The 22,422-nt window shown below is 29.8% G+C and overlaps 2 protein-coding genes across 3 annotated transcripts; both read right to left on the bottom strand.

Annotated features, from left to right (window-relative positions):
* Positions 1 to 348: 348 nt before the first annotated feature.
* On the bottom strand, positions 349 to 6,066 carry LOC114162276 (PLASMODESMATA CALLOSE-BINDING PROTEIN 3-like). The gene is made up of 4 exons (XM_028046101.1): positions 5,888 to 6,066; positions 5,483 to 5,719; positions 4,615 to 4,648; positions 349 to 772 (listed from the first exon to the last, which is right to left on the bottom strand). The coding sequence occupies exons 1-4, from the start codon at positions 5,940 to 5,942 to the stop codon at positions 568 to 570; spliced, it is 531 nt and encodes a 176-aa protein (XP_027901902.1). The 5' UTR covers positions 5,943 to 6,066; the 3' UTR covers positions 349 to 567.
* A 9,315-nt stretch (positions 6,067 to 15,381) lies between these two features.
* LOC114164414 (PLASMODESMATA CALLOSE-BINDING PROTEIN 3-like) lies at positions 15,382 to 19,223 on the bottom strand. 2 transcript variants are annotated; one of them, XM_028049084.1, is made up of 4 exons: positions 19,087 to 19,223; positions 18,682 to 18,918; positions 17,913 to 17,946; positions 15,382 to 15,732 (listed from the first exon to the last, which is right to left on the bottom strand). In XM_028049084.1, the coding sequence occupies exons 1-4, from the start codon at positions 19,139 to 19,141 to the stop codon at positions 15,531 to 15,533; spliced, it is 528 nt and encodes a 175-aa protein (XP_027904885.1). In that variant the 5' UTR covers positions 19,142 to 19,223; the 3' UTR covers positions 15,382 to 15,530. The 2 variants fall into 2 exon arrangements, with proteins under 2 accessions (XP_027904885.1, XP_027904886.1); XM_028049085.1 differs by having other exon boundaries at positions 15,454 to 15,729.
* Positions 19,224 to 22,422: the final 3,199 nt, after the last annotated feature.

Genomic DNA, 22,422 nt, shown 5'->3' with positions numbered 1-22,422 from the left:
TTATCCTTTAAAATATAATTATTTCTTAAACTTTTGAAAATTGACAGTTGTTTTAGAAGTTTTTTATAAAACGCTCTATCTCTGCTTTTTCTTTTTTTCCTATTTATCAATAGTTATTCTTTCACCTTCTTTGAAATATTTCACTATATTTTTAATAAATATAATTTTATTTTATATATTAACTTAATAACATTATAATGTCATCATCTACTAATATAATATCACGCCGGTGTTTATACCATTAATCCGTAATCCGTAACGTGAATTTGGAAATCAACATAAAAGTGCAAATTTTTTAACAAGAGTAACTATCAATAAGACTACGGAGGTGCAGAAAGAAACATGGGGTGCATGAAAAAATCCCGAAGACCTCAGCACTACTTGGAAATAGTTGGAAAGAACCAAAAGCCCTTCCTTTCTTTCATGGAAGTAAATGTTAAGAGAAAAATAGTAAACCAAAAACTAATGCCTCTAATTGAAGACCTAGAAGAAGAGAATTAACAGACCCACATACACAGTAAAATACAGCATCAGTTGCTCCATCATGCACACAGAAGAAGAGAGTTTTCAGCACCACCACGACATAATAATGATGAAACCTGAAAAGAAAGAAATGAAGAAAGTAGTGTTGATAAGGTCACCGTGACTGTCATCTGTGTTGCTGCCACTGCCGATCCCTCCCAACACTCCTGGTGTGGAACTGAACGGAGGGGAAGAAGAGGTGCCAGACGAAACTGTGGTTGTCCCACTGTTTGTTCCTGTGCCTGCATTGCTGTTCAGGAAAAGGAAACCAATGCTCTCAGTCGATGAAAAGTGCAATGATATTATGATTCTATTTTTTGACTTTTATCTTTTATTTTTGATGTGCTTTAACGTGAATCATTAATTAATGTATCTATATCTTTTTTCTAAAAAAAATAATTATCCACGTTAAGTCACAACACGAAATAAAAACGAAATAAAGAATAACAGTCAAAATTATTTATTATTCTTATAATTATTATTATTGAAGTTATTAAGATGTTATTATTATGATTATTTATTATTATTATTATTATTATTAATTAATTATTTTATTGTTGTCATTAGTTATTGTATTTAGCTCTAATTATGAGTAATTTTAGTGGATATACTTTTGTCTTATTGTAATATCTATTCATACGGTGGTTTGATGATTAAAGAAATATATATTTTTTACAGTAAAACTTCTTCGAATTCAAGTATGGATTGCTATCTCATTTATCTAATAGTTTTAGATTATTTGAAAATCAGAGTCATTCTCCTTTAATTCTCCAATGTAAAAGCGTGATAAAACTTTAAATTTTAAAGCGAATATCTCAAATGTAATATGCACGATAATGATTTTATCCAAATCTTAACGTATAAAAAACAAAAAATACTTGTGAATGTGCCTGTTCAGTTTTTAAAATAATAATGACCTAAAATTTTGGTGTGGAAAACTACTACCAGCTATATAATATAAATACATAAGGGAAATTTATACTTAAAAGTGGAACAATATTAATTTACATCTCATCAACACTTTAATTAATTTGCAAAAGTATAAAGCATAAAGAGTAAAGTTATTAGAAAAATATAAAAATAAAACTACGAGGGGACACACGTATAACACATACTGGATCAGAATTAAAATAAATAAAAAGTTAAACTAATATTTAATATTGTCTATGTTGATATCATATCACCTTTTGAAGTATTACTCTCACTTTTTCTTTTACTCTACTTTGTTACTTATTAAAAGTGTCAATATTTCATATTTTCTTTGTAATAATGTTAAACTTTTTTTTTTCTTTTCTGAATTACCTTTCGTGAAATATTACGTTGTGGTTAAATTTATGGATTGATATACTTTTACCAATTTTAAGTGTGATTCTCCTTTTAAGAATGAATTTTTATAGTAATACCAAAGAGTATGAATTTTTATAGAAAACGTAAAGAAGTATTAATTTAACAAATGGTTAAAAAAGTTTAGACTCATCATTTAATTTTACTTTGAATATTTCGTGGAAAAATTAAATCATATCCCTAATAAATTATTAAATTTTGGTTTAAATTTCGAAGACAATTAATTCTTTATAATTGATTTTTATCTTATTTGTAAAATGTTTTTATATTCTTTTTATCTCTCAACTTATTCCTTTCATCATAGGAACTGAACACTTGTAATTAAACTAAAAACTATAATCATTAATTAAAGTAATCATTAATTAAAGTGTAACTTTTTTTAACTAAGAGTGTAATACAAGTTCACGGTCAAAATTTTACTGTGATTTAATTCACTTAATCTTAACCACGTAACTATTAATGTCATATGTATATAAGATAATATTTTAATACAAATAAAAAGAGACTTAATATCAGAATATGTGCCACCCTTATTTTAAGTTAACCAAGACATGAATGATCCTAATATCATAAAAACCTCATGTTTTTTCTTCCTCAACCCTCCAAAAGACAAATTTAAATTATGCCCTGTAAATTTTGAAAGTTTTGAAATTTTCGGAATATGAATAGGATGAATTTTAGGAACACATAAAATACATTTTAAATTAAAATTTTCAAAATAAATTTTTGAAAAATCCTTTTCAAATAAATAAATATATATATATATATATATATATTTATTTATTTAAAAACAGATTTTTCAAAATGAATTTTCCAAAAACATAAAATACGAGAATGAGTTTTCTTTCGAAACAAGTTTTTTGTCTCCTAAAAAATGAAGATACAACAACGATGCAGTACTGTCCCAATGATGATAACAACGTGATATAGTGAAATATAATATTTTAACTTTTTGCATCAAAAAGAAAATGCAGTTAGTAATAATGAGATGTATAAAAAAAGTTTTAACTTAAAAGAAATGTTAAAAATATGTTGATTCTTAGTGATTTACTGTTTTTGCTGAAAAATTGTGATTTTTGTAAAAAAAAACAATTAAATAAGATTTATATTTTTGTCAGCAAAACAATTATAAAAAGATTTACCGTTTTTATAAAAAAAATATATTAAATAATAATACTTAAATTTCCTAAAGTTATATCATCAAAATATCTACCCTAAACAATTATTGAGTCACAACTCAGAATAGTGAGAAATAATTATGGATGCTCATAGAACTCCTACACTTTTTTCTTTTTCTTTTATTACATCTATCTAGTTAGTTGGTTCCTGAAAAAGACAAAATAAATGTCATAGAAGAGACCAATTTAGACAAATTTACCTTTTAATCTTTCTTTTTATGTTCTCTTGATGAGATTTAATGTTTTTTTTTTCTGATTTAAGATATTTTAACACCCATCAAATTATATATATATAATTTTAAAATGGGTATGTATTAAATCACTCTGGTAGCAGAAAAAATGAGCAATGAATGAAACTGCATCATCATCATGCAGACTAGTCAAATGAGAAAAGACTTTGGCCTACAATGGACCACCCAGTTAGTGCAAAATACATAAAAGTAATAATAGATTTTGACTTAGCCTAGGAAAAAGCAATGTTATTTCTGCAATTACAAGAATGGAAGGTCCTAGTCTTAAAAAAAATTATCCATAAAAAAAAAGTAATAATAAACATTTAATTATAACTATGACTTTAACACAAAGGAAACATCAAATAATTATTTATAGGAAAATAAGTGAGAAGTGTCTTTTTCACATATTATTATTTTTGAAAAGTAATAATAAGGTAAATCCTTTCCATGAAATGATAACATTATGATCCCTCTATTCCAATTTAAATATCATTACAACCACTTTATTTGAATACATGAAATCCTCCACTCACACATTTTGACTGAGAAAGTAATAAGGATTTTTTTTTTCTTTTTTGTTTTAGAGAAAAGACGAGTTTCCAAATCACCTATTTTGCTTTTTCAACTTCAAACAGATTAGGGTTTTTTTCTCCTCTCATAAGATATTTTAGGTGAACTTTATCACATATTTACTTAGTATGCAACTCTAATTCATAAAACACCATGTTATTGAATATTAACTTGGTTAAGAAAGATATATTTAAAAAAATCACTGTAAAATATATTATAAATCCACAACAAACCAAACTTCACACACACAAACACACAACTAAACCTGCCATTGAATAATTTTCTTAATATTATACAATAACATATAAAAAAATCCAAAAGGGTAGAGAAAATATATAAACTAAAATGTCTGATGTGAAGAAAAAGGTAAGAACAGAGAACCCTTTCATATGAAAGTTTCTGAAAATCCAAATACATGATTATGCACTGATCAACATATGAGAAAACAAATGAATAATGCACCCTCTTCCCCACTTCCACACAAAAGAAAACCTTTTTGTGGGGAATGGATAAATATGTAAGCATAGCTCTCATTCTCCATTATTATGAGAAAAGTAAAGTTAGCTATCATATAAAGTCACTAGCCACTATGCTACTAAATGTGTATACTATATACAACATACCACCTACCACACCAAACTTTAGACAAAAGAAAACAAAAACTAAACCAGAGCTAGTTAAGGAGCAGATTTGTAACGTTGTTTAAAGGTTTTGAAGAATCAAATTCCAAGTTAAAGGTAACAGAAGATGAAGAACAACATGCATACCTGGAACTTGCAGGGTAGGAACATCCTGCACTGCCTGTTCATAAAACAAGTCACAAATTTTGAGTTGTCATGATAACCTTGAGAATCTAAGGATTTTGTGGTAACTGGTTGAATGAATATAAGTAAGTACTCTGAAGTGAAAGAGATTCTGAATAACAGTACTAAAATCCTTAATTCAATGATTGTGACCTAGTTGGCTAACACAATGGATTTGTGAAGGACCATTTGAGCTGAACTTTCACAAAAACACATAAGGATAATTTTGTTAATATGGCTAAACCCCAACTAAAGTATTATCCATCCAAATTATTAGTGTTAAAAGCTGTACGAGGATAACGGATAGAATAATAACCTTAATAAATCTCTGTTAAGATCGTTAAGAAGTAAACTTCAAACTTAATTCAACTCCACAAAATCATTTATAAGATGAGATTTACATCTATCTATATACTATAAAATTATTTTATCTTCGATCCATCATAGAACTTCTAACTAAGAAAATTCTAACAATAATTCTAATACCATATCAAATAGTAGTTATATATATTATAAAATTATCTTATTTCTTATCTACTCTGATCCAAATGGATATCAGACTCTAAACTCCCAAGCACCAAAGATACTGATATTAGCGTTAGTTTAAAAAAAATCCAGACTCTCTTTAAAATATAAAAATCTATATGCATCACTACATTTTAAAGGTAGAAAACAGAGAAAGCACACATTGAAATATGCAACTAGAGGTTTGAAAAGATAAATTTTTTAGTAAAATGGGAACTCAATGAAAATACCAAAATCCTTAATTTTGAAGGATGTGATGAAATTGGTGTGATGAAGAAAGAAGAAAAGAGTGGCGCGGAGGATTTACTGGGATCTGAAGCAGTAACAGTGGCGGTTCCTGCAAAGTCACAAGAGCCTTGAGCTTGGCTCTTCTTTTGGAAATAGCTGTTAACTGCATAGTTACAGTGAGCTCTAACAGTGTTTGGTTGAAAACAAGGGCCATTTTGGTGCAAAGGGTTGCAATCAGCCCCAGCTCCACACGCATAGTCTAAGGTTTTCTGCAGAATCGTATCACTTCCCTCTTTGCAAACGCACCAAGTAGCACCTGTCACATTCCACACCAAAACTTTAGGCCAAAAAACAAACTACAAACTACAAACATCAACAAACAAACGTTGTTGTGTACTTAGAAATGATAAAAATGTTGTGCCAGAGAAAAGTGAAGAAAAGAAGCTTTGTTTGGTACAGATGAAAACAACTCCAAAATGCTTACTTGAAGAGCTGGTGAAGGCCAAAAGAAGCAGTGCTGCAAAAGCTTTCGAGCTCATGCTGCAGATTTTTTTAGAGGTGGAAGGAGATAGATGAGGTTGTTTTGGAAGAGGAACAATCAACGATGGTTGCTAGAGTGAGTGTGAAGTGAGATCTGAAAGACAAAAATAAAAGACATCAATTTTTATTTGAAAAGTAATTTAAATTACTCTGACAATTTTCTTTTATAATTTTAGGTGATATATTTTTTTTATTTTTAATATTTAAAAACCACTTAAAAGATGATACATCATGTTATAAAATAAAGTTGTGAAATTTTAGTAATCAAAATATCATTATCTTTTTTATTTTTATGTAATTAAGAAAGTGGTCGTGAAATGATGGACCCGTTTGGTTTTGTGTGGTATTGTCATGAATACTTTTTTTGCGCACTCTCTTCATTTACACAGTTACCGTTACAAGTTTATGAATAAATAATACTATTTATTGTCTTATGTTTGATTTCAAAGTAAACTATGTGGCCACCTAAAAATAAACAAGTGTGAAAACTTTTTCTTGACACTTTGAAAAGTTTATAAAGATGATGTACATGTTCAAAGGGAATAAATACAAAAGCTTTTACAAAATTAACTTGAAAAAAAATAACTTGAAGGCATCGATACAAATATGTTATCAGTAACTATATTAAAGAAATTCTAACTTGATCATTTTGCCACCTATAACATGTGTAAGTTCAACTTTTTAAAGTTATCCTCCAAATCTTTTAAATATGATAATGATAAAGGTTTTTTTTGTTTACTTGTTTGATCACAATATGAGAATCACCCTTGAGAATGTTTTTTTTAGACTTATTTCTTTAACAAGTTATAATCCTACTATTAAGGCTCTAAGGTTTGATTATTGATGCTTGAAACTCAAAGTTTTGTAGGGTTGGATCTATCAATTCTAAAACTTTGAACAAATGCAAACTTTAACAATGGGCTAATAAGCTTTTGACCACGCAAGATTAATACAAAAAATAAGGTAAACTTGAAAAAATAAATGAATTAAGAAAATGAAATGAAAATAAGAGTGTATAAATCTCACTGGGATAACTACCATGAAGATTTACCACTTAAAAAAATAATCTAAAATAAGAACCCATAAAAAAGTTTCGTACTTTTAAAACACTAAAAATTCTCATAAAATCTAATGCATTCAATTTCAAGAGTGTAAAAAGTACATGAGAGATAAGTCTTTTATTTATAAATGAAAACAAAAGGTAAAATCTCAATAGAAGAAGAATAAACCAATAAAAAAAACAAAACTATGGTAAATTTATTCATGTGCATTTTCCTAATTACCTAGAAAGTGACATAAATATAAAGTTATATTTTTCTCCTGTGTGGTGGTTAAGTGATGAACATGATTAACCTCCTTATTAATCAGATAGTTAGGAAGCACTTGCCTTAATCAATATGGGAAATGAGCATTTAAGTCTTTTACATAGGGGTGCAGGTCGTAGATAGAGGGTGCAGAAAGAAATACCCATGTTCCCGTCTCCTAGGTTCTAATCCCACTGGGAGTGCTAGATCAGATAGATCATGACTCATTCATACAACTACCAAACTAGTTAAGATCAACATCAAATTCTAAATTCATGCTATATTAAATTGTTTAAATTTTATAATTTTCTTAAAATTATATAAATAACAATTTTTAATTACATACTAACGTGTAGTTAAATCACAATACAAACTATGTATTGAAGGGCTTTTAGTACCATGATGAATTGTTTCCTAATATGAATAGTAGTAAAATTAATAAAGATTTAAAAATATAAGATATATAAACATATAAAGATGTAATTAATAATAACAATCACATACATTATTGAATTGCATCAAAATAGGTGTTCCTTTTATCTACTTAGACATGCAAGTAAACTGTAACCATAGGAAGAGAGAATTATAGAATAGCATGGTAGATAGGATCAGAAAGAAACTACCTAAGTGGAGAGGAAAGGTTTTGCACTCATAAATTTTGTTATTACAACCTTACTTCTATCTTACCCTTCCTTGTTTAGGATGCAAATAAATGTTACAAAAGAGGTGAAGAGAATTCAAAAGGATTTTTTATGGCATTGGAGTTAGGATCGCAGGAAGATAACATGGGTAAAATGAGATATTTTATGTAAACCTAAAGATGAGGGCTGCTTAGGAGTTGGAGACCTAGAAGCATTTAATAAGACTTTACTTGGTAAATGAAAGTGGGTGGAGAATGAGAACTGATAAAAATGGTTTATGGAAATAAATTTTGGAGTTAAAGTATGGATCTTCGACGACCCTAAATAATTTAATCAAAAATAAACATGAGTCTTGGTGATGGAGAGACCTTAGGAAAGTATGTGACAAGGGGCAAAATGGAACTAGTTTGTTAATATCTCTTGGAGCAAAGGAAGGAAAAATAAGATTTGATTATGGAAAGATAGTTGGTTAGGCAATTATTCCTTGTTAAAAAGATTTTCAATGATGTATGCTAACTCTATTACACAAGAGACTAAATTAGAGGACATTGGAAGTTGGAATAATGGGGTTTGGAAATGGAATTTGCTATGGCAAAGAATTGTCTGAGCATGGTATGGATGTGGGCAAGGGAGATTGGTGAGTTTGGAATACTAATGTTTATATTGTCAAATCATCCTATAGTAAAGTCAAAACAATATCGATAGATGTCGAAGATTATCTATTTGGACAACTTTGGAATATTAAAGCCTTACCAATTATCTTATAATTTACATGGAAAGTAATCTTAAACAAAGCCACAATGTGTCATAATTTGATCACAAGAGGGGTGAGAGTGAATACCAATGTGTGTGTCATGTGTGGCAGGTGTAAAGATTTAGTGGGTCACCTATTCTTTACTTGTCCTTTTGCTAAGAATATATGGAATTTGTGTGATAATTGGAAGGATATTGCCACAACACTTCACAATTTAGAAAAAAAATCATTTCTATCATTTTTCTCTACCAAGGTTAAGTAAAAAAGGTAGCTCTATTTGAAAGTGGGTTACAATTATATGGACTATTTAGATGCATAGAAATAGAATAATTTTTATGAGTATGGTGAAGGATGGGGAACAAGTGTTCAACTTGGCCCAAGTCAAGGCTTAGAAGTGGATAACTAATAAAGTTTCCAAAATGAGATTGTGATACTCGGCTTGGTGATTGTGTCCAGATGTATGCATGAAATCAATAATGAATTAGGAGTTTGGTTTTTTTGGCTAGTTTAGGTGATGCTTTTTTAGCTACATGAGGTGTAGTCTTTTTCACTCACGTCATATGGTGCTCTTTTTGCTAGGTGTTGGGGTATACTTTGTTTGCGATCCCTTTTTGAAGTAACACCCATACACAACTCTATTTGTGCTCATCTAATGTGTCATCTAGACTCATGCTATATAGTTTAGAGATTCTTTTTTGCGGTACACAAAAGTGTGGGCTTATGAATCGAATGGACATGCATAGAAAACAAAAGAAAAATTTTGTCACAAAACTAACTAGGTAGTAATTGTTTTCCTTGAGTTTGTGAAATCCTTAACATACATACACTTGTCTCTATTATCTTCAAAAATTTGCACTATTTTTCTTGTAGAATAGTTATCATAAACTATTATTGTGAGAACCTAGAAAATCACATTAAAAGAATGACTATGTTTAAAATAATGAGATCCTATTATTATTATTATTTTAATAATAAACTTCTTATATATAAATAGAAATTTCATAAAAAGATTTCATTATTTAGAAAACACTATCTCTATAAAACTATGTCCTCTAAATTATCTTTGACTTCTCTCTAAAATATCTTACCATTCTCTCATCCTTTTAGAAATCAGAGACTGATAGAGTGATCATTGTGTAACATCCCGTCAGGATATTACGGATTTTAATATTAAATAAAGAAATAATAACAGTTCCATTTAATAATACCTCATTTCCCAAAACGCGGGAAATTTAAACTTTTATAACTTTCAAGGACAAACCAAAAATCCATAATTACAAAAGTGGAATAATCCAAAAATATCTCATAAAAGTTTACATCTTATGCCAAAATCATAAGACATGAAAATATATAAACTCCCCAAGCTTTTCCCCGCTTCGTGGCTAAGCATCACCAACACCACTTGCATCAACATCATCTGTTCACGTGTACCGCACACACGATCATCGCCAAACACAAACAGATAGGGTGAGCTTAACAGAATAAACATACAGATATATTCATATACATATATATATATATATAAGACACTTATATATTTCATGTAACCCACCAAATAAAAACCCTCCATCAATTTCATCTCCCTTGGCCACAACCAGGTCATTCATGTTCTACCTCTTTTAGTGATTACCCCAAGGTGACTTGCTGCCATACCTATCGGTCACAATCGATAGAGCACGTGCGGGAAACCATTGCTACGGATCAAACACCGCAACGCCAGGTGGAGTTCCCAAATACGAACATAGTTTGCAACGTTCTAAGACTACCAAACTCGTCAGTTAACTACTGAGGATGACAATATCTCTGGACCCATCCGTACTAGACACAACCAGCACACTCACATCGACAACACTCGCCAAACCCGAGCTCAACTCACGGGTTCCTCGTGTTCATCTGCCATCCCGAGCTCAACTCGTGGGATGCCATTCCGAGCTCAACTCGAGGAATGCTACGTGCTTAACCCCTATCCCGAGCTCAACTCAAGGGATACGTTCCGAGCTCAACTCAAGGAACACCAGTAATCCCACCTTTGAAGCACCACCAAAAGCCTTGTAGATCACGCATGTAGAATCCAACAACCCAAGGATGCAGCATCAAAATCGCTTGGCGGGGGACACGTACCGCCAGGCGCTACCAGCTTCCAAACCGCCTAGCGGGGGGATGTGTACCGCCAGGCGCATAGTGCCTCAGAAACACCCAGAGTTTCAAACACTGCCTAGCGGGATTGCCCTCATCGCTAAGCACATTAGTTCCAATAGTCCAATGACGCTATCGCCTGGCGGAACCCATCTCATCGCTAGGCGCCTCACGACATACAAACTCCCTGTATTTGTTGCTATCGCCTGGCGGGTTGAACCCTGCTGCCAGGCGCCATACCAGCACAACGACATGTACTGGTTTCTATGCACTCCATTCAACGGCTAAGTCTCATTCCTACGTTGGCACACTCCAGTGTACAAATTTTCCAATGGTATCCTATTACCAAACTTGCGTATACCCGTATGAGCCCTCCTATCCTATCATACCAGTGAGTTGCTTGACTTAAGATTAGTTGACTTTTTAACAATTCACATCAAACAACTAATACAACTTATATTACATAACCTTCCCTGACAGTATTATGGTTACTTCACCACTTAAGCCCTCACAGTCATGAAATCCTATCTTGTTACTTACCCTGTATAAATTGTACCAACCACTACCGCATTTATAATTCAGCTACCAAACCCTTATCTGATAGATTTTCCACAATCTACCCTATAGTTCTAATCTTATATCATTAACCCCATTTGCTCTCCTATCTTCTAGGTACCCAAATTCCATCTCTTTTCACTAATTCCTTCGTACCACATCATGTCCAAAAGATATCACAGCAACCAACTCAAACCAACACAACTAAAACCTCCAGAACCCACTGGTGCAACGCTGCCGCTCGACGACAACCTATATTCTGCTAGGCGGTGTATCAGACCTGAGAAAAATTAGACTTTGTCACACATGTCAACAATCCCATTCTCCCATTTTCGCCTTTCTCGATCCAGTCTCTCTCATCTTTGCACGAGAAAACAACAATACAGCCTTACTATTCAATACTAACTATACTCAGTGAGATTCACAAAGCAATTACACATCAATTGTACTCTAAGAATAAAAAAAAACCATACTGTCGGTCCTAAAACATATCCCCACCGTTCCATCAATTTTAAACGTCATTTATGCTAGAATTCAAGAATTACAACATCACATCATCTCTTAACCACTAACCCTTGATTTTCCCCCGATCAGAATCATCTCAAACTGCATATAATCACAAAATCGAGCAAAACAGACTCGCGCCACCTGGCGAAAATTCATCACCGCCAGGCAGTTCATCAGAGAAACCCAGAAATGGGTTACATGCTTGTGTCGCCTGGCGGTACAGGGCTTCACCGCCAGGCGGTTCCTCACAGGAACCCAGAAACACACAATAATGGATGAGCCTCTTGGCGGCTATGTATAGCCTGCCAGGCGGTTTCTGAAAAATTTCCAGAAATCAGAAATTTTGCAAATTAAACAAGGATCATGCAATCATGTTATCATACTTTTCATGTACATATTAAGACGAACAAGGAAAATTGGAGTCCAGCTCCCCTAACCTCGAAATTCCTTTGCTTAAAAGTATAAAGCTTGAGTCCTTTCCTTGATTTCCAACAATTCCTCTAAGCTCTTCCACTGTCCAGCCCCTCAATTGTTCACTCACCACACTCTCTACACTCTGATTTTCGTCTCTATTTTCTGAGTACACTCACAACTTGCCAAAACCTTTCTTCTTAAAGGTGCCTTAAAGCTAGGTAATTACAAAAAAACAAATTCAAGGTTTAATGGTAATGTTTATTATCATTCATTGATCTTTATGATTCGTTTCTCAGCCACCTTTGGTGGCCCATGCATCTAGGGTTTCCCTTAACCCTTCAAATTCAAGCCAAAAACCCAAAATAGCAAAAATAAAGTTTAATTTGAGTTCTCCAAAACTTGAACCCCTAACCATGCTAATGCCAAGTCAATGCCAAACCATCATGTCAATTCATGTTTCTTGCTAACTCATAGAATTGAAGTATTATATCATTCCAAAACATGATCCCATATATAACAAAACAATAATAAATAAATAACACAATAATGGCATTCATAGGACTCAAATCCAAATCCTCTCACACAATCAAAGTACTCTCAACCATTTGAGCTAGTACTTTTTCACATCATACAAGTTATAATTTAATATCATAAAGGCTCCCACTACCCACATTTATTAATTATTTATTTATTTAATTAATTAAACTCCTCGGGTCTTACACACTGCGGCGAGATCTCCAAGTCTGTCCGATCAGAACCTTGAATTGAGTAAGTTATAATAATGCTATTTTCTCGGTCTTTTCTTGAAAAGCCATGCATGTGATGTACTTGTATCACATGTGAGATTTGTGTACCTTGTAAAAATTCTTGTTGATCAGTGGCTCTAATGACATCCTCTGATCGTGTTTCTGATAATTCTAGGTTGATTTGTGAGCATCAGAAGAGAAAGGGGAATTTAGGTTTTTGGCAGTAGATTGTGCGAGTTAATCAGATAAGGGAAGCTAATAATTGATTATGCTTAAAGACTTTAGTGAGGTGTAATTGTGTATGACTAGAACTGCTTGTTTGATTGCTGTTGGAATTTGAATTGATTGGTATTGATATATGCTGATATGTGAATGTATTGTATGACTTGAGATTGAATTGAGAAGGATGAATACTTGAGTCATAACTCTGATTGGCCTTAGATTCCTCAATTGAAAACTAATTTGAAAACCTAGTAACTCTGCAAAGGGTGTGCCAATTATAGTCATGAAAGTTGGTAACAAATTTCTTAAGAAAACCAAATATGTGTTGTTTTCTGGTGTGAAGCTGAGCCTCAGAATTCAAGGTTGAGTGTTGAAAAATGCGAGAGGATCAGCGCTGAGCGCCAACCCAGTGGTGCTTAGCATTGAAAAATGCGAGAAGAATGACGTTGAGCGCTAGCCGAGCGATGCCCCAACGTTGGGACCTCTGCAGATCTGGAACAAAAATTAAATCTCAAGGCCGAGTGCTGGATCTGAGACTGAGCGGTGAAATTTGTGAGACAAATGGCGCTTAGCGTTGGAACTGGACGCTAAGCGCTAAATTACCCTGTCTCATATGTTTGCTGTTTTGACATGTTTCATGCACTAAATGATTGAATATGACTTTTATGATTGTATTGATATATCTTGGATAAGATTTGATGAATGAGGGTTTGTTTTATGTGAATTATGGAAGAATTTCGTGGAGAAATTCTAAGTGTGGATAAGGTAGTGTATGCAAGGACATAAGGACTCAATTTTGGTTGGTATCCTAACGCTCCAATAACCATTAAGGCTCATGTAGAGTATAATGAGTTATGTCGTGAGGAGTAGCAATAGGTCTTAGCCACCGACTCGATCAAGTCTTTGGCGAGAAGGAGACTTACCTAGTGTGATGATTGGGTGATAACCCCTTGAGGCCAAACTCTGCAGAGTTTGGGAATCATACACTGGTGCAAGCCACCAAGAGGTCCGATGTTAATTGCATATATCTGGATAATTGAGTCTGGAGTTGATTGGCGTATGAGGTGTTAGAATGTTCTTGTGTGAAATTGTGATGATTGATCGTTACTTTAGTCTTACTTTAATTTAACATTCTTTAAATCATTATTAGCTTACCCTACGTGTTCTATGTTGTCTACTCTCGTTTTATTCTTTGCAATGATCACTTAAATGTGTGAGCAGAGGAGGCTGTAGGTGGAGGGATTTCACGTAGTGTTGATAGTATGACTGAGCAGTAGTATCTAGAGGTCCTGTAGATAGGTGTGTTTTGTAGTAAGTAGTTAGAATTTATCTTCTCTTCCTACTAATGGTCTTGTGCATATAGTATTATCATTACTCAGTTTTGAATGACTGTATAAGATTATACTTAACTTCCATGTTATCTGCTTTGGACTATCACTATATAATGTTTTATTTAGTAGTTTAAAAGCTATTAAATGAGATGTTACAATTATATCCTCCTTATGATAGGTTATAGGTATTTTTTTTCTTTTTTAGTTTTTAGTTGTTTTGATCTTTGCTTTTTGATGTGCAAAATGATTGTAGTATCCCAAGTACTTCTCTATTTATACTTTTCATTGTTGATAAAAAAACATTCTCACCACATTAACCGCTGAACCTTAAAGATAATAGAAAAATAGAGAAAGACCCGTTAAATTTCTTCTTGCACCCCAATGTTTCCTTTTTACACCCTCTTACTTTTAAAATTTCAGTTGTACTCACTGAAATTAGTAGAAAAAGATATTTTGGATTGTGCAATTTATAATTATTTTGATTTTCAAAATGCAAATTTATATTTTGAATTGTATAATTTGTAATCTAAATTTGGAAAACAATTCACAATGCAAATTAAATTTTAGATTATACAATTAATAATGTAAATTTACATTTCGAATTATACTAACTATAATACAAGTTTGGAAGAAAATCTGAAATGTAAATTATATTTTAAATTTTACAATTTATAATACAAATATACATTCACGATTATATAATTTATAATATAAATTTAAAATACAAATTACATTCTAAATTGTATAATATATAATACAAATTTTAAAAAAAAATATATAAAACATAAATTAGATTCTATATCGTATAATTTATAATACAAATTTAAATTTGAAACTATATAATCCATATAACCTGAATTTGGAAATATGGAAGTGCAGATTTTTAATAAGAGTAACAGATGCAGAGTAAAATACAACATCACATTGGTCCATCATAATAACATGGTGAGTGTGACATACACAGAAGAAGAGAGTTTTCAGCAGCAGCAGGAGAGAATTGCGATGAAAAATGAAAAGAAAGAAATGAAGAAAGTAGTGTTGATAAGGCCACCATTACTCTCATCTGGGTTGGTGTCACTGCCAATCCCTCCCAACACTCCTGCTGTGGAACTGTACGGAGAAGAAGAAGAGATGCCGGAAGGTGTTTTTGTCCCACTGTTTGTTCCTGTGCCTGCACTGCTGTTTAAGAAAAGCGAACCGAGTGTTATTAAATAAATGTTTTCGAAAAAAATAAGAGTTTAATTTTTACATCAAAAATTAAGATTATCTTTAATTAAAAAATTTAAATTTTAAAACAATAAACTTATAAATTTTCATTTTTATATAAAACACAACTTTTTTATTTTTAATAAATATGAAATTTAAACTTACATCTAAATCCTCAACACATATTTATAAAAAAATAATAATAAAGAATCAAATAATGAATGTAAAATGCCATAGAAGAGCACACTTCATACAGATTTGCCTTTTAATTTTTCTTTTTATGTTCTCTTGATAAGATTTAATGTTTTTTCTTTCCTACTCAAGATATTTTAACACCCACCAAATAATATATACATATATATATATATAAAACTTAAAATAATAATTTTTTTAAAATTCTAAATATACATTATAATTGAATATCAGCTACTTCAGTAACTAAAGCTGTGGTTAAAGTTAGCTCTCTACTCCTATTAAATTATATTTGGAGACAATTATACTCGGGAGATACGGTTAAGAAATAATTAATATGTATTGTTTTTATTATTTTTATATTAAAAATTAAAATAATATAAATATGTATAACCAATTTTATAGATAAACATGTCCTTTAAATTTTTAAGATAAAATAAGTATTTTAAAATTTGTAAAGTCTTAATTAAAAGTTTAAGTAATTATTTTTTTATATTACTAAATTTATGTATTTATAATTGTTTATCATGTTAGAGTAAAAAAAATGATACTTTAATTATATTGTTTGTATTTTTATAAAGAGATTTGTTGAGTTAACCGAGATATTATAAAAATTTATCAAGTTAGAGTAAAAAAATTTAATAAAATCTCAAATTGATACTTTAATTATTTTTAGTTTTTAAAATGTTTAATACTATTTTTTGTTTATTTTTATATTAATTTAAATTTTTATGTTTAATTATATTTTAATTTTAAAGACATTTTTGTGTTTTAAATATAATAAAATTGCATTAATGATTATTAGATTAAATTTTATTTATTATTACAGTTAACTATAAATTTTTATAAAATTTAATACATATTAATTATCTTTAATCAATACCCTATTCATAACAAAATTCATTATATTTTTATTGTATGAAGAAAGGTAGGTAACATATTTTCTAAAGTTCTCATGGTATTTTTTGTTGATAAATATTTCAGACAGAATGATATTTAACTTATAGTCAAAGAGTTACTTAAAATTTTATTTAATATAAAAAAATTTAAAATGGGTATGTATTAAAATCACTTTGGTAGCAGAAAAATGAGCAATGAATGAACCTGCATCATCATCATGCAGACTGGTCAAATGAGAAAAGACTTTGGCCTACAATGGACCACCCAGCTAGTGCAAAGTAATAATAGATTTTGACTTATCTTATAAAAAAACAAAGTTATTTATGCAATTACAAGAATGGAAGGTCCTAGTCTTACAAAAATTATTCACAAAGAAAAAGTAATAATACACATTTACTTGTAACTATGACTTTAACACAAAGAAACATCAAATAGAAAAAGAAACAAGAATTACAAAAGTAAAATTCAATTTTAACAAGAAAAGACAGCCATAATGTCATAATTATTTATAAAAAAATAAGTGAGAGTGTCTTTTTCATATATTATTATTTTTAAAAAGTAATAATAACGTAAATCCTTTTCATTAAATGATAACATTATGATCCTCTATTTGAATACATGAAACCCTCCACTCAAACATTTTGATTGAGAAAGTAAAAGATTTTTTTTTTCTTTTTTGTTGTAGGGAAAAGACGAGTTTCCAAACCATTTATTTTGCTTTTTCAACTTGAAACATATTAGGTTTTTGCTCCTCACATAAGATATTTTAGGTGAACTTTATCACATATTTACTTAGTATGCAAATCTAATTCATAAAACACCATGTTATTAAATATTAACTTGGTTAAGTAAGATATATTTAAAAACATCACTATAAAATATATTATAAATCCACAACAAACCAAACTTCACACACACAAATAAACCTGCCATTGAATAATTTTCTTAATATTATACAATAATATATAAAAAAAATTGAATAATTTGGAAAGTTGTTTAAAGGTTTTGAAGAATCAAATTCCAAGCTAAAGGTAACCGAAGATGAAGAACAACATGCATACCTGGAACTTGCAGGGTAGGAACATCCTGCACTGCCTGTTCATAAAACAAGTCACAAATTTTGAGTTGTCATGAGACCTTGAGAATCTATGGATTTTGTGGTAACTGGTTGAATGAATATAAGTAAGTACTCTAAAGAGAAAGAGATTCTGAATAACAGTACTAAAATCCTTAATTCAATGACTGTGACCTAGTTTGATAACACAATGGATTTGTGAAGGAGTATTTGAGCTGAACTTTCAAAAAAAAAAACACATAACTTCAAAAAGGGTAATTTTTGTTAATATAGCTAAATTATTAGAGTTATAAACTAATTTTGCTAAGATGGGTAAGAGATTTACTTAAGTCTAATTCAACTCAACACAACCACATGACGAAGATTTGCACTTAGTTATATAATATAAAATTATTTCATTTCGATGTTAAATTTTTTCAATGATTTTAATACTATATTAAAAATATTATCTTCAAATAATTTTAATACTAAGAAGTAATTATCTATTATAAAATTATCTTATTTTTGATTAAAACTTTCAACTTCCAAACACCAAAGATACTATTATTAGGATTAGTTTAAAAAAATGTATATGGATCACTGCATTTTAAAGGTAGAAAACAGAGAAACCAGACATTAAAATTTGTAACCAGAGGTCTGAAAAGATAAATTTTTTAGTAAAATGGGAACTTAATGAAAATAACAAAATCTTTAATTTTGAAGGATATGATGAAATTGGCGTGACGAAGAAAGAAGAAGTAGTGTGGAGGATTTACTGGGATCTGAAGCAGTAACAGTGGCGGTTCCTGCAAAGTCACAAGAGCCTTGAGCTTGGCTCTTCTTTTGGAAATAGCTGTTAACTGCATAGTTACAGTGAGCTCTAACAGTGTTTGGTTGAAAACAAGGGCCATTTTGGTGCAAAGGGTTGCAATCAGCCCCAGCTCCACACGCATAGTCTAAGGTTTTCTGCAGAATCGTATCACTTCCTTCCTTGCAAACGCACCAAGTAGCACCTGTCACATTCCACACCAAAACTTTAGGCCAAAAAACAAACTACAAACTACAAACATCAACAAACAAACGTTGTTGTGTACTTAGAAATGATAAAAATGTTGTGCCAGAGAAAAGTGAAGAAAAGAAGCTTTGTTTGGTACAGATGAAAACAACTCCAAAATGCTTACTTGAAGAGCTGGTGAAGGCCAAAAGAAGCAGTGCTGCAAAAGCTTTCGAGCTCATGCTGCAGATTTTTTTAGATGTTGAAGGAGATAGATGAGGTTGTTTTGGGAGAGGAACAATGGTTGCTAGAGTGAGAGTGTGAAGTGAGATCTGAAGTTGAAGACAAAAATATAATATATCAATTTTTATTTTTATGTAATTAGAATTGGAAAAGATTTTTTTATATTATTTCACGACTATTTGATATTTTTATAAGAGTAAAATAATTTTAACAAAAATTATTTTTTTATGTTTAAAAGAAACTAAATCATACTAAAAGATAAAATAGTAAAAAAGATGTAGTGTCAAATTGTCCGGTTAAAAAAGTGGCGGTGGAATGATGGACCATTTGGTGTATATCTTTTTCAAAGTGATATTTTTATTATTAAATTTTAATAATTTTTTTTATAATATAATGAATATTTTTTAAATGGTTTTTAAATATTGAAAATGAAAAAAAAATATAAAATTATTTAAAAAATAACATTTAAAATTATAAAAAAAATTGTCAAAATTTAATTATAAAAAAAAAATTATTCCTCATTCATTTACATAGTTACTTTTACAAGTTTATGAATAAACAATACTATTTATTTAAAATAAACGGGCGGGACATACCCGCATTTCCGCCCTAGAAAAATATGCCGTGAGCAGAACAGAGAATGTGTGCGATTTTGTCAGCGTACATATCTTTTTAATATACCCGAAGCTGAACCCCCACATGGAAGGTCGAAAAAACAATGTTTAAAGATTTAACTGGAGTTTAATGGGTTGAACTAGTTTTAATAATTTAAAATAAAATAATTAAAATTATCGCAAGTGATACCGAAGAAATAAAGTATATATATAGAAACTAATAAATTCAATATACTATATTTAAAATCAATAATAGCAAATTGTTATAAAATTTATGGATTGTTCATCGAGTTGTTGATAATTACTCAGTTTGATTATTATTGATGATGTTTACATTAAGTATGTAACTTTTGAGATGTATCCTTTGAGTTGTCTTCTGTGAGACTTTTCTCCCTTTGATAATTATACACATAAAACTAGTATTTGATAATCTATTCTTTCTGTCTATCATTCTTTCTATTATTAACTTTATTTATAATACGTTATAAGGCTATCCAACTGAGTTAGTGGATATGTTTTCTCTTTAAGGACTCAATCCAGACTTTTTCTAATTATTTCCTTCTTGACAATTTTGTCTTATAATTATGATTTATTGTGGTAAAAAAATATTTGACTTTATCAAGTTTCATATTTGTTTTATTATTATTATTATTATTATTATTTTAATTATTGTCTATATTGATTTTTTAGTTTCACAAAAAAAATGATTATTATTAATGTTTTATGAGCCAATTTTAAACAAGTCAAACCTTACAAAATTTGAATTTGTGACTCTTGATGTTACAAGAAAAAATTACTCATATTATTGAGTATTAGAGACTGAAACACAAATATTCTCAAATTATTTCATATCTTCTTATAGCTAAACAAAACAATGAGTTTTTAATGAAAATTCATGAGACCAAATTGATTATGCTTCATTCTCATAAGTGAATGCAACAACATCCATGAGACTAAATTGGTTATGCTTCCTTCCCAGAAGTGAATGTAACAACATCTGATCCATATTTTTATGATCATAAAGGAAATTTCAAAGAGAGATTTTGTCATCAGAAGTGGAACAATAACATGAAAAGGAGAAAAGAAAAAGATGAAAACAATGATAAATAATATGAAAATATCACTACGGTGGTAAAGGCCATTTGGGTCATACTTGTCTTACATAAAAGCATCCTAAAAAATAGGGATAAGAACATGAAACACACTTTGTGTTTATAAAGATGATGATTCTGATTTTGACCATATGGATGTCACTCATCTTGATATTGTTGTTTTTCTTAGCTAAAATGAATGGAATGGAATATGGAAACATTGATCACTTTATTGGTGATGGAAAGTAGAGATGACAAATAAACTCGTTCCCGTGGGTATTGCCCGAACTCATCCCCACATTGACTGTGTATGTGTATGGATATGAGGATTCCCCGAATTTTTCAATTGGGTACGAGGATGGGTATGGGGATGTATATATCCCCGCCATAATACCCGTCATCGTCATATCTTCGTTCCAGTTTAAATTATTACAATTAATTAAGTAACCATATATATATATATATATATATATATATATATATTTATTTGATTTGTCATGAAACTCATTTGCATCTCCAATAAATTTTTTATCTTATCATAAACTTTATGTAATTATGTTAAAATGATGTATGTCAATTAAAAAAATTTATGTCTCACATTTGAATATTTATATTCACATGAGAATGTTTAATACTCTCAATTTAAATGTTTAATAGCATAAACTTTTCACTTACTAGGTAATATAAAAAAAAAATCTTTACTTATTATTATTATTAATTTTTGATTTATTTGAAGAACTTTTTTGTTTCGTTAAAACAATTTTTTATTTCTCAACTATTGAGTATATAGGTTGATATTAGAAAAGTTTTATTAGATCTCTAAGGTATTTTTCATCTTATAATACCCTTAATTATACATTTGTTTTTCTTTGTGCGATTTCTTTCAATAGTTTCTCAAATTGTTTCAAAGACACATACATTTTTTAATTTTTTAATATTTTTATTTGTTGTTTATTTTCATCCTTTAAAAATACTATTTCGATATATTTTATTTAATTATTTTTTATTTTATAACTTATTATCAATCATACTGTAATTTTTTCACTATAATTGTATAAATAACTTTTATTTACTACAATATAAAAATTTAATGTAATTGCCATGAATATTTTTTTTATCACCATTCAACATATAATGGAGTTTAAAAGATACAATATTTATGTCAAAATTTTATTATTATGTTTATTATTTGTTCTTTGCATCATTTTGATCAAATGATGTATTAACACTTTAATTAGTGTATAAAAAGGAGATTCATTAGAATTTAAAAAATTGAAGTAAACAAACATTTAAAATATATTTTAATTTGAATATTTATTATACTTTTATATTTTTTTAAAATATTTTTAAATTTTATCAACTAGGTTTCATTAATGTTTGTAAATTGGTATTTTAATCTAAAACGTAAATAATTATAATTTATTTCAAATTATTTGATATCAAAATTGAATATTTGATAATATTATGTTTCCTTTACCGTAATTTTTTATTATTTTATAAAAATTAATTAAAATTTATGTTAAAGTAGTAAGAAAACGGGTACGGGTATGAGATTATACCTGTTACCCGGTGGGA

This window comes from Vigna unguiculata, chromosome 9, assembly GCF_004118075.2.
Source record: "Vigna unguiculata cultivar IT97K-499-35 chromosome 9, ASM411807v1, whole genome shotgun sequence".
Taxonomy (NCBI): Eukaryota; Viridiplantae; Streptophyta; class Magnoliopsida; order Fabales; family Fabaceae; genus Vigna; species Vigna unguiculata.
The sequence above is the reverse complement of the archived record's forward strand: the minus strand, read 5'-3'. Positions and strand labels throughout refer to the sequence as shown.

What these genes read in the sequence shown, in the direction of transcription:
- LOC114162276 (XM_028046101.1), bottom strand. Translation starts at nt 5,942, where the DNA reads ATGAGCTCGAAAGCTTTTGCAGCACTGCTTCTTTTGGCCTTCACCAGC. An exon ending in GGCCTTCACCAGCTCTTCAA is followed by an intron (nt 5,720 to 5,887) that starts GTAAGCATTTTG and finishes GGAATGTGACAG; the next exon opens with GTGCTACTTGGTGCGTTTGC. An exon ending in TGTTACTGCTTCAGATCCCA is followed by an intron (nt 4,649 to 5,482) that starts GTAAATCCTCCG and finishes TTTTATGAACAG; the next exon opens with GCAGTGCAGGATGTTCCTAC.
- LOC114164414 (XM_028049084.1), bottom strand. Translation starts at nt 19,141, where the DNA reads ATGAGCTCGAAAGCTTTTGCAGCACTGCTTCTTTTGGCCTTCACCAGC. An exon ending in GGCCTTCACCAGCTCTTCAA is followed by an intron (nt 18,919 to 19,086) that starts GTAAGCATTTTG and finishes GGAATGTGACAG; the next exon opens with GTGCTACTTGGTGCGTTTGC. An exon ending in TGTTACTGCTTCAGATCCCA is followed by an intron (nt 17,947 to 18,681) that starts GTAAATCCTCCA and finishes TTTTATGAACAG; the next exon opens with GCAGTGCAGGATGTTCCTAC.